This window comes from Thunnus albacares, chromosome 7 (genome assembly GCF_914725855.1).
Source record: "Thunnus albacares chromosome 7, fThuAlb1.1, whole genome shotgun sequence".
NCBI lineage: Eukaryota > Metazoa > Chordata > Actinopteri > Scombriformes > Scombridae > Thunnus > Thunnus albacares.
In genome coordinates this window covers 7,617,946-7,631,017 of record NC_058112.1, presented here as the reverse complement: position 1 = coordinate 7,631,017, position 13,072 = coordinate 7,617,946, and the positions used below count along the sequence as shown (strand labels likewise).

The window sequence follows — 13,072 nt, the reverse complement described above, 5'->3', positions numbered from 1 at the left end:
CATCCACATCATCAGTATCTTCATCCTCAACATCAAAAGCAAATAATAAGAAAAGTGATTTTGAAGCACATATGAGAATGTAGACACTTTTATTGAATGACTTTTTCCATTTTTATATTCATGAAACCAATAAGCTTTTTGTGGACAATTTTGAGTGTCCAATTGATCAACTGTTTTGAAGTAAAGTGGGAGGAAACCGGAGAACCCGGGGTAAACCCACGTCACCTCAATAGACAAAATACAGACTCGGAAAGGCTAAAAATAAGGACTCAAACACTCGTCTTCTAGTTGTGAGGAAACATTGTTGACCTCTGAGGTGACTCTGAGAGCTCAAGTCCTGCTCTGCATCCAGGGCACGACTGAAGCTCCTAAACCCCAGCTCACTTTTTCCTTTCAGGAAGAAGGCTACCCACCCCCTAAATAACCTCAACACTGGCTCCATGTCTGAAGGGGAGGCCCTCAGATATAGAACCACCGCTGACCCCTGAGATTACCCTGAGAGCTCCAGTCCTGCCTCACGTGGAGGTAAGGCAGGACTGAAGCTCTTTACTGCGTTCATCTTGAAGGAAAAAAGTAATTCTCAGCTCACTTTTTCCCTTCAAGATGAAGGCTACCCACCCCCTAAATAACCTCAACACTGGCTCCATGTCTGAAGGGGAAGCCCTCAGATATAGAGCCACCGCTGACCCCTGAGATTACCCTGAGAGGTCCAGTCCTGCCTCACATGGAGGTAAGGCAGGACTGAAGCTCTTTACTGCGTTCATCTTGAAGGAAAAGAGTAATTCCCAGCTCACTTTTTCCCTTCAAGATGAAGGCTACCCACCCCCTAAATAACTTCAACACTGGCTCCATGTCTGAAGGGGAGGCCCTCAGATATAGAACCACTGCTGACCCCTGAGATTACCCTGAGAGCTCCAGTCCTGCCTCACGTGAAGGTAAGGCAGGACTGAAGCTCTTTACTACCTACCCCCTAAATAACTACCCCCTCCTCCTAAATAACCCTGACCCTCTATGCCCATCTGAAGGGCTTGGCCCCTGAGATTACCCTGAGAACTCCAGTCCTACCTCACGTGAAGGTAAGGCAGGACTGAAGCTCTTTACTACCTACCCCCTAAATAACTACCCCCTCCCCCTAAATAACCCTGACCCTCTATGCCCGTCTGAAGGGCTTGGCCCCTGAGATTACCCTGAGAGCTCCAGTCCTGCCTCACGTGAAGGTAAGGCAGGACTGAAGCTCTTTACTACCTACCCCCTAAATAACTACCCCCTCCCCCTAAATAACCCTGACCCTCTATGCCCGTCTGAAGGGCTTGGAGAGGGCTTTTCCCAGTGAGGAGAAGAACCTGGAGATGGCACTCCGTTTCTTTGCAGTAAGGTGGTGGTACAAATAGTTGGTGATGACTTTTTCGGCTTGTGGCTCCTGTAAATTAATCGAAATCAGCAAATGTGTTGCACAGCCCCACATTTTCGCCAGGGGTTTGATCACCGCCTTGTCGAGGTCTTCAAACGTCTCTGGGGTTATTCTCAATTCTGCTCCCTCGACTTCGGCCCATATCCTCTCGAAGAGACGCTGGATGATGACCTCTGGCTGCGTTGTGGTCCAGTTCAATTTGGCCTTGTTGTACAGCCCAGATACCAGCCTCTCCACGAGGAACAGGACTGCTTTCTTGTTTATCTCCCCCATTGTGTCCTCCTGTGCCCCTGCAACTTCCTGTGGGGATCGTGTCTTTTTACGATTACGTTTTTTATTACGTTTAGTGGCTGGCGCTGGAGTAGGTATCAGGCATGCGTTCTCCTCTGCGACCTCTTTTAAGGGACTCTGTGCAACTGACTCAGTGCCTTGTAAAGCCAGTGTGAGTCTGTCGGAGTGGCTGGCAGCCTGGGTTTTCTGCCACCAGTTGATCAGAGCCAGGAAGCAGCGGATTTTCTTCCGTATGTCCTCATACATGGCAGGATCAACCACAGGACAAGCCGCTGCCTTCCTCCTGATGGCTTTCGGGATGATCTCCGGCATGACGGTCCCATATTTGATGTAGCAGTACATCATTTCGGTGAGTTTGTTGGTCATCACCACAACGTTATTCCCAGAAAGAGTTTTATATCTGGGAAATAAGCAAAGCTCATTCCCACCTTGGTCTTTCTGTTTATCCCCATTCTCCACCAAAAGCAACGACTCAAAACTATCAATGAGAGACTGCATTGACTGGCTGCTTTCAGCTTCGGACTCGTGTCGGAATTTCCTCTTCATTTGTGCCACAATGCGAAGTATTGATGTTTTGGCGAGGACCTTCACAAAGTAGGTCTTTATAATGCTGCTTACTTCTGTCAGACTGAGTCTACACTTCTCTTTGGATTGTGGAGTTGGAGACTTGAAGACCTCACTGGCAATGAGTTGACTGATGTCATATGACACAACCTCAATTTGAAAAGAGGATTCAGACTGCAGCTCCTCGTACTCCGAATCCACTACATCCTGCAAAAGAGGCTCTGTGATCTCACTAACAGCTCTCTCAATTATTTCCTGGACTACTTTAGCTGTTTCAGCCACAAATCGGTCTCGTGGTGGCTCCTCCTCTGCGTCTTGTGGCTCCTCCTCTGCGTCTTGTGGCTCCTCCTCTGCGTCTTGTGGCTCCTCCTCTGCGTCTTGTGGCTCCTCCTCTGGGGTTTGTAGCTCTTCCCCGTGTGAACTACAGATGGAATCGAAGTCTTTGTTCTCCAGATCCTCCAGTAACAGCTCTAAGCTGGTCTTCTCTAGGGAGGTGGTCTGGCTTACTGTCTGCCGATGTCCCCGGGGTGTGCGAATTCTAATCTTGGCGGCAAACTTTTTAAGCATTTTGGAAGCATGTTTGAGCATGTTGTTAAGTCTGTGCGGAGGAGTGATGTGCTGGCTTATTCCAGACCCAGAGCTCTTCTGAGCAGAAAGGGCAGAGCTGACGCTCTCTGCAACCTCCTTAGCCAGCAGGCTTGTCAGTCGTTGGGGGCTGTCACACTGGTCTCGGTCCTTTATGTCCAGAACCTCGGCAAAGCTCTGACTCAGTGTGTCACCCAGTTTGACTTCGACTAGCTCCTCAGAAATTGCCACACTTGTGTTCTTGAGTGTGGCCAAAAGGGTGTTTGTCATTGCTTGTATGATTTCCAACAGCAGCTCAGCCAACAAGATTTTGGTGGTATCGTCAGGAGAACCGGATTTCAGCAGTATCCACCGGTCCTCTGTCATCCTTCCAACAAATGTTTGGATCAGCGGGCGAAAAGTGTCGACTGTGACCACCGCCATCTCTTCTGAGCACAAGTTTCCTGTTGTATTCATGGTAATTGTTATGATGTTACCTTCGATGCTTGATACTTGATCCGTTCTATGAACTGCGCTGGGCTCTGTGAACTGCACTGGGCTCAGTTTTCACGTACCAATGTCTGAGTTTAACACAATGCTGAGAATCAGTGTGTGGGAGACACTTATTGGGTTTTTAACATCAACATCAAAGCTTTCAACATCAAAGCATCAAGGGATTTGAACATGATGTCACAGGGAACAAAGAAATGCCAAAATGTGATGTCACACAGATCAACGGAACTGTCTTTTCCATAAATCCCGCCCCCAAGCAACGGCCGTTGTTCGGCAACCGTTGTTCGGCAACCGTTGCTAGGCACCGGCAGCATTCTCTGACCAGTTGTGTTCTAGTATTTAGTGTCTTTTTAAATGTCTACAATGATTTTCAAAGATGAAACCCATACGATTTGATTGTTTTATACTCAGAAATAACTGCAAACATTTTGAGAAGTAAATATTTTTCCTGTTTAATCTTCATATTATGACATAAACCTGATTCTGGTAATGATCCACGAATAAATGAGGGTTTTTTGAATCACACAGTGGTGGAAGAAGTACTCTGATCCTTTACTTTAGTAAAAGTACCAATGCAGCAATGTAAAAATACTTCATTACAAGTAGAAGTCCTTCATGATAAAGTAAAAGTACATAAGTATTATGAGCTTGATGTAGTTAGAGTATTGCAGTAAAACCAGTGGTTTGGTCCCTCTGACTGACATCATTAGATTATTAATACTGAGGTATCAGTCTGTAAGCAGCATGTTACTGTTGGAGCAGCTGGAGGTGGAGCTAGTTTTAACTACTTTATATACAGTTAGCTAGTTAAGTCCAGTGGTTCCCAACCTAGGGGTGGAGCCCCTCCAAAGAGTCACTAGATAAATCTGAGGGGTCGTGAGATGATTAATGGGAGAGGAAAAAAGAAATAACAAAGTTCTGATACACAAATCTGTTTTGCATTTGAACATTTATTGAAACAAAACCATGTGGGAAGTTTAGAGGGAAAAATCACTGTTTGGTGGAGCTGTTAACAACTCATAGACATCTGAAATGTGACCCCGACTACACACTGCTTTTTTTATGACGTTAAAAGCCAAAAAGGTTGGACACCACTGGTGTCATCTTTAACAGTGTGTTGTATTTTAAAAGCTTGTTATATTATCCAATGTGTCAAATCTTCATCTGAAAAGTAACTAAAGTTGTCAGATAAATGTAGTGGAGCAGAAAGTACAATATTTCCCTCTGAAATGTAGTGGAGTGGAAGTAGAAATTGTCATCAAATGGAAGTACAAGTGCCTCAAAACTGTACTTAAAGAGGACCTATTATGCTCATTTCCATCTCTAAACTTTATTTTTGGACTCCACTAGAGTAGCTTTGCATGATTCACAGTTTTTACAAAAAAAGCCTTATTTATCTTATACTGGCCCTATACGCAGCCCCCACACAGGTAGTTTCGGGTCTGAAAAGTGAAGCCAGGTTCAAGTGCCTTAAACCTGCAGTCTCTCTGATGGCCAGCAGGGGGCAACTCCACTGGCTCCAAAAGAAGTCCAGTTGTATAGAAGTCTATGAGAAAATGACACAATGTCTTACTTGATTTATTACCTCAGTAAATACTTTCCTAATGAGTTTATGGTCTCAATCGCTAGTATCAAGTATTCAAGTATTCAAGTATTCATTTTGTAAAATATGATTCCTTAGAGTAAAACAGACAATAAAGCAGCGTATGCAACCACAGCAACATTGGTTAGGTAACATAACCATGGCGTCACCGCAGATTCACAGAGTATAGCTGTAGCCGTCGCTATTTAAATGTGTTTTTCTTACTGTGAATCATGCAAAGCACTGAGACGTGTCAGGTCTCAAGTCAATCCAGAAAGTTTACCTCAAGTTTTAAGTAAATCAAGAATTTTTTCTTTTTCAAATATTTTACTCACAAAATACAAACCAAAAGACAAAAGATATACATTTCTGACAACGAATCAACATACAACTGAGTCCTACCATTTCTAACCCCCTCCAAACCAATTTACAAATCTAAACCAACCCGTATACCAATATGCCCCTCAACCAATATCAGTCATAAACATCATTGCTATTCTTTCATCTCAGAGCACAGATAATATGCAGTATTGATACTGTATAAGAGCACTAACAGAAAAAGAAGACAACAATCATTAGCCTAGATCAATAAAAGAAAATAAAAGAAAACAAAACAAAACAAAATAAAATAAATAAAACAGAATAAACATGGTGGTCTTGTTTTTTGTTGTTTTTTTTTACATTTTTTTATTGATTTTAAGTACTTTTCCACTGGAGCTCATCTTTCAGCGTAATCTGTCTCCTTATTTTGCAGTCGGAAAGTGACCTTTTCCAAGCTAATCATTTCTATTGCTTCGGTGATCCACTCTTTCTAAGTTGGTGTATTTAAAGCAATCCAGTTATTCATGCTTACTTTTTTGTGACCATACATAATGAAAGAAAGATATTTTTATTCTTTGAAGATACTCTGCTGAAGTTATGCAAATCTCCCAATATACATGATTGTGGTGTGAGTGGAATGACTATATTAGTGTGGTTCATTGCTTGCTTTGTTATCCCAAACCAAAGATCTTTAATTTCATTGTAGTCCCACAGCAAATGGAGCAGAGTTCCTTCAGCAGTACCACATTGTATACACTTACTGTCATCCCTTATGCCCATTTTATATAGCTGTGTTGGGATGTAGTATAATCTATTAAGTATTTTAAATTGGCTTAGTTTGTTTTTTGTACAACTTTTTTCCATATATCATTCCAGGGAATATCATCCTCTTGTTTATAGAGATCCCTGTTCCATTTCATCGCTCAAATCTTAAATTGATCATTGGTGCTTTCCTTTAATATTTTGTAACACATTTTAACTATATTTTTATTGCACAAGCTATGGTTAAAAAGTACATTTTCAAATTTGTGTGTGTTAATGTTCAATTTATCTATGGGAATATTCTTCTTAATAGCATGCTGTAAAGTGATGTAATTTAAGTATTCACTTTTTGGGATACTATGTTCAATGATTAATTCATTAAAGGTTTTGAAACAGTTATATAAAGTATGTGACAAATATGTGACAAAGCTTAGTGATTCCATTGTCTTTCCATTTAGTCCATTTATGACCTTTTTGTTTACGGTTATATTTGAGTTCTGCCATAGCAGCTGATTTATTGAGGTAGCTGTGTTAATTCCAATGATCTTTGTTCATGGTTTCAAGATGTAAATGATGCTTCGATTGGGCTTTGCATGATTTCCTTTGGAAATAGTTTCATAAAATATACACATTTCATGTCAATGTTTTAGCTTTATAACATATTTTCTTCTATGTATTTCCAATCTTTGCTCACAGGGGGATTAAATAATTCACTAACTTGCTGGCAACCAAAGGATAGATAAGAAAAAAGTTGGGTAGCTGTCGTCCACCTTTTTTGCATGAATTAGACATCCTTAGGTATGAACATCTGGTCTTTTTCTCATGACATATAAAGGTTGAGATTGTTTAATGCAAATGTTCAAACCAGGTTTTCTGTATTGTGACAGGTAACATCTTTAGAGTGTAATTGACAGCAGGAAGAATATTCATCTTTACTATGTTCACACAACCCCACAGAGATATGGAAAGGTTTGACCATAGATCTATATTTGACTTTATTTTATTGAATATTTGTGTGAGATTTATCTCGTGTTTGATAGCTATTTGTTGTAATTCTTAATCCTAAATATATTAGCTCTGTTGGTTTCTATTTAAATTTGTATTTTGCACACATATGATAATGCAGTGTTTATTTAGAGGCAGTAGCTCACATTTTCCCCAATTACTTTGTATCCTGAAAGTCAGCCATATTGAGTGATAATCTGATTGATATAACAAAGTGAGGAGTCCATGGCTGTTAGGTAGAGGATGATGTCATCACAATACAGGGATATTTTATATATTTGACTTCCAGTTTGTATGCCTTTAATATTCTTTCAGATCTTATTTTCTCAGCTAATGTTTCAATGATTAGATTGAATAAAAGTCCTGAGGCTGGACATCCTTGTTTAGCTCCTCGGTGTAAAATGAAAGGTTTTGAAATGACATCATTAGTTCTTATTGAATCCATGGACTTTGAGTACATCATCCTAATCCACTGTATGAAATTTTTATCAAACCCATATTTCTTAAGGGTACTGAACATAAATGGCCACTCAATTCGATCAAAGGCTTTTTCAACATCTAAACTACACCGTGCTGCTGGATGAGGGAGCTTTTTTGCATAATGAATGATATTGAATTATTTCCTTGTGTTGTCAGATGAATGTTGATTTTTCATGAAACCAGTTTGGTTAGTGTGTATAAGCTTTCCAATTACCTGAACTAATCTGGCTGCAAAAGTAGAGGAGATAGATCCTCACAAAACTCCTGGCAGATTTCTTCATTATAACCATCAGACCCTGGAGATTTATTCTTAGAAAATTAGTTAATGGCTTTATTTATTTCAAATAGAGTTATTGGCTGTTTTAGTGCATTTTTCCTTCCTCTGATAAGCAGGGGAGATGAATAATCTTTAAGAATTCCTGCCTTGAATTAGGGTCATCATCACTGTCGGACTTGTAAAGATTTTCATAAAAGTCAATAAAGGTTTTATTTATTTGATCTGGATCAGTGGTAGTTGAGCTCTTTGGTAATATTTTAGTCATCTGTTTTTTAAGTCTTGAAGTTAGCAAGTTTCCTGCCTTCTCTCCACATTCATAATAATTCATTTTGCTCTTTTTAGTTTATATTCAATTTTGTTCCTTATAATGTCATCATATTTATCCTTATATTCATTTGACAGTGAATTTCGCAACAATTTGATTTCTGTTAATAATTTGTTTTCTTCTTGGTGCTGCTTTTTATTCTTTAGGCTACTTATCTTGATTAATTCCCCTCTAAGGCAACATCTTAAAGTTTCCTATATCAGTGGAGTGTCAGAGATGGAGTTTTTGTTCATGTCCATGAATGTTTGAATGTATTCACTTATTTGCTTTTTAATCTCTGGATCTTTGAATAGACATTTATTGACCTTCCACTGTTTAGTTCGCAGTGGTGCTGATTGCAAATTAAAGTCAAACTGAATGGGATTATGATCTGAGATAACTACTGGATGTATTAGACTCTGTGTCACATTTCTAATCAAGAAACTTCAAGTCAAGCGTTGAGTCAACTGAAGTGTGTTCCAGTCATGTCTCAAGTAAATCGAGATACAGTATGTTCAAGTCTACTGGCCTTGTATTACATTGGCTGTAATGTTGTTAGTGTACATTACATTCAAACAATTAGATGTGTAATATGGGATTAACTTTTCACATTAATACTGAGAAAAAGAAGATAGAATCACAGCCAGGTCTGCTCAGGTAACAAGTACACTAATAAAATATAAATGTTTCTGATTTCTGTGAATGTTCAAACTTTTGTCCATCTCTACATTTCTTTCAAAGACTGACAGAGTGGACATGAACAGTAGAGGGTCCACTGTCCAGGCTGGAGGTGTCCTCATCTTCTGCACTGTACAGAGGCTGTGGCACAGTCTGCTTCTGTAAATACAATCACATGTGTAAATTAATTGTAAATAGATCAGCTTGAGCTCAATGTATGTATATATGACTACTGAAATACAAGAGATAACTAACTTTCCTCCTTTGTTCAGTATGATCATTATTGTCACCTCACAATAAACTTATTTAAAGTTCAGATAATTATTATTGTTCGCGCTGAACAGACACTTCTTGTTCATATGCTGTCTGTCCTTTGACTGCCTCGTAAGTTTTGTATTTTGTTTGGTTTAATAATTGAGGCAAAAAGAGGAGTGCCATCTTACCTTCGCAAGTATGACTATGCTCTCACAATTTGCTGGCTTGTGAATTAGCAGATCTTGCACCCAGCCATGCAAACTGTTCATGAGCTTCTAGGGATTTGTAACTTTTAAACTATTTCTTAATTTAACCAACATTTTAGCCAAACTCTTAACAAAACTAAAGGTAAGCATGCAACCACCCTAGCACTGCAGCAGGCACAGACAGGTAACAGAGCGTGTTCCTCCCACAATGGCCCCCCCGTACCAACATGCAATGCGGGGTGACGTACCTTCACATTCTCTATTGCTACTTTTACTTACAATCTTACTTGAGTAAAATATCTCAATACCTCTTCTAACACTGATTAAAGGTGAACTCCACTGATTTTCCACCTCAGTGTGTGTTTCCAGATGTTATATGTGACTAAAAAAGTTGTATAAAGCCTTTTGTGTCTGCAGAGGGAGGTGTGAGAAATCTGATAAACTAAAAACATGTAAATATTTTAATGTCCTAACATGAAAAATGTCATTATTTGCTGATATTTTCTGTACGAGGAATGGCCAGAATAATAACAGGAAGGTATTTTTGAGTAATAAAGCCAGTGGGAGAATGGAGTGGTGTGAACAGAGGATAAAGGCGGTGAAAGAGGTGATGTGCCTTCACATTCTCTATTGCTAATTTGACTACAATCTTACTTGAGTAAAATGTTTCAATACCTCTTCTAACACTGATTAAAGGTGAACTGAAACAAAATCTACTCACCAGAAAAACTGAACATCCAACTCTTTAGAGGGTCTTTTATGACAACCAAACACTTGACAAGACTTTTTTAGGTGACCAAAATGCCATAATTAACTTTAACGAACTGAAATAGCAGCAGCTACGCCTATACTCTGTGAATCTGGGGTTATGCCTTGGTTATGTTACATAATCAACATTGCCGCCGTGGTAGCGATTTGTCAATAACAAGGTAGCCACACCCTAAAGCATACCCTGCTTGATCATCTATTACACTCTAAATGGGGCCATAATTTACAAAATGAACATCATGATACGTTGAAGAATACTTGATACTCCCATTTCTTGTAGAAGAAATGATACTGGGTAAAAGAGTTTTTTTGTTGTACAGAACACTTTGCAAATATCAATATTTGCAGAGGTTTTATTATATTTGGCCACTAGATGACCAAATCACAGGTATACCAATCCATATCATATTGATGCCTATAAAATTGTCTTCCTACAGATGCCAAGGGGGAACTTGCGCTGAGACTGCTGCCTACAAGGCTTCCACCTATTGTTTACAGTTGGCCGAAAAGGAGTTCTTCATTGACCACAAGCCTGCAAGTACAATTTTGGATACTTAAAGGGAAATATTATTAGTTTTAGGAATTTACATTTCATTCCTTGGCTCCAGAATATTCCAGTAAATATATCAGAATATACACCAGGAATCACTAATTTAGGGGGTTCAGTACAGTGTCGTCATCAAGCAGGTGTGGAAAAAAAGAATTTATTTTGTGAGGTCAACAATCATGCGTAGTTGGAGTAGCTATTCCTCACTATTTACATGTCAGTTTAGCTTGTTTTTTCTCCTGCATTCTTAGCATTCTCACACATTGTTTCCTCCTTTATTCAGTATTGATATTATCACACCCCAACTTGACATTTTGTTATCCTGCTTATGTAATGGGTTGGAAATGCCACATGTTAAGTTTTTATGTAAACAGACACCCCCTAATTTTTTGTTAATTATTTGAACTAAACTAACCTTGTTTATACAGTTTTGACATCAGGTCAATACTCGAAGATGTCAGTAGGCAGCGCTCTAATGCCACTGTGGATACCTTAGGGAGGTCACTTGTGCCTGCTCTGCTCATGCGCAGCTCAATATTAAATGAGCATCGGCTAGAGCAAGACGCTAACTTTGGCTCTCTCCCTTATTAATCCACAGATATGTTAAAACTTGCTTTTCTATGATTAGCTTTGTGTACTAGCTAATGCAAATGCATTGGAAATCGTTCTGTGAAGTTGTGACATGGTTTAGAGATGTATTTGGAACGTATTTTTGTTGCTGTATGTTTCGTGGGCGCCACCATTGATAATAGTTACGTCCGTGAATTTCGGTTTTCTACTATTTTGTCAGTGAAAGTTACAGACCTTTGCATGTGGTAACGTATAAAAATGTGTTTAAAAGATTGTTTTAGTGTATAAGCCAGTCAGTCGCGAGTTAATGGTAAATAGAGATGCTATATTCAAACCAGTTTCACTTCCGGTCGCTCGTTAACAAGGCAGAGTCGCGCCATTTTGTTAAGCGGTTGAGTGCAAGTGCAAAGGAGTGTTACGCTGATGTTGCAGAAAGGTTCTGTGTACGTTATATCAGTGTAGGATGAGTGTAACTGTGGTGTATGTGTTAAAATAGGAGTGATCGTAGTAATGTCAGTAAAGTAAATGTGTGTTTTGGGCAATATAATTTTTGTGCTGTATATTATATTTTGTACATATATTACATTATATTGTAGTTAAGCCTATTCTTATTTATTTAGAAATGTAAGTCATATTTGGAATTCCTGTGAAGTTATTTTTCTTTAGACAAAATGTTTCATATTGTTTGTTGTGAATTTGGTTTCAACATTTATTTTATTTTTGTAGCATGTTTTGGTGTGAATGTGAAATATGAACCTTGTAGCTGTAGGTTTCAGGAAACTGATGTAACTGAGAAATATGTACAGTTTTATACTGTTGTGTCAATATTAAATGAGCATCGGCTAGAGCAAGACGCTAACTTTGGCTCTCTCCCTTATTAATCCACAGTCCACAGACCATGCTTTTATCGGCTACACGGTGCACCCTTGCCTGTGTAACCTTTGCTGCTGGTCCAGATTTCCCCTAGGTCTGGCACCGGTAACACTTACTCATTGCTATTCAAGATAATCTTTACTTTAACCACCAGTACTCCTCTCAGTCATTTGTCATTCTGGCGGGACAGGCTTTGGAGCAAAGCACACTGCGTTGGGCAATTGATGTGATGACATTTTATATCTTTGACATTAACTACCCCAAGCAATGTGCTCCTGCATGGGACTTATTCCATAAAATGGTCTATGAAAGGGGAGGAAGTGAGTCCATACCCATAGAAATTTCTACATACAGCAAGTAGAGACTAGAGGACTTGATCTTTTTTTTTTTGCTGCTGCCCATTGGCTCAGACTATTTCTACATATCTCTGGTTATTGCGTTAATAATGCTCACTTAAAAGTCAAAAACAGTTTGGTTTTTTTTTTGTTTTGTTTTGACAGTAATGGTTATGTGCATGTAGAAATGCTGTTGTTGATTCAAAATGTTATAGAGTTTATGAACTGAAAACAGTTATGAATTTCTTATGGCTTTTTGAAAAACAAATGTTTCTAAAATTCCAACATTGTTTAAAAGTGTGTTGTTTATTGCATATATGTATGACTTGCATTACCAAACTTGGATGTAATTTGTAATAGGCCAGTATATCAAAGTAATTTAACTGTTAGACATGTGTAGTCTATTGAAATGATTTTTCTTACAGATTTTAGTGTAATGAAACATGAAAATAATAATAACCAATTTATGAGGTAGAATGAACCCAACATTCTAGTGTGTGTAGTGTTGTATGTAGTGTGATTACTTCTGAAGTTGTTATACCTTATATCCCTGTCCTGTCCCGTCCCGTCCACCTGCCGACCACAGCAAGCCTTTTTATACTCTTTATACTTTTCTTTATCTGTTTCAAATAACTGTGCGGATAATATTGGCCATACTGGAGAACTTCACGTCTCAACTGCACTGAGACCAGGCTCGGACTGGCAATCTGGCAATTTGGGCAAATGCCAGATGGGTCGGCCCACCACCAATGTGGGAAAAAAAATT

At 39.1% G+C, this 13,072-nt stretch overlaps 1 protein-coding gene across 2 annotated transcripts; it reads right to left on the bottom strand.

Annotated features, from left to right (window-relative positions):
- Positions 1-282: 282 nt before the first annotated feature.
- LOC122986474 lies at positions 283-1,948 on the bottom strand. Of its 2 annotated transcripts, XM_044357760.1 has the most exons (3): positions 1,289-1,948; positions 1,066-1,147; positions 283-924 (listed from the first exon to the last, which is right to left on the bottom strand). In XM_044357760.1, exon 1 carries the CDS (start codon positions 1,946-1,948, stop codon positions 1,292-1,294), a length of 657 nt encoding a protein of 218 aa, XP_044213695.1. In that variant the 3' UTR covers positions 283-924; positions 1,066-1,147; positions 1,289-1,291. The 2 variants fall into 2 exon arrangements, with proteins under 2 accessions (XP_044213695.1, XP_044213694.1); XM_044357759.1 differs by having other exon boundaries at positions 1,066-1,948.
- Positions 1,949-13,072: the final 11,124 nt, after the last annotated feature.

What these genes read in the sequence shown, in the direction of transcription:
- LOC122986474 (XM_044357759.1), bottom strand. Translation starts at nt 1,948, where the DNA reads ATGTATGAGGACATACGGAAGAAAATCCGCTGCTTCCTGGCTCTGATC.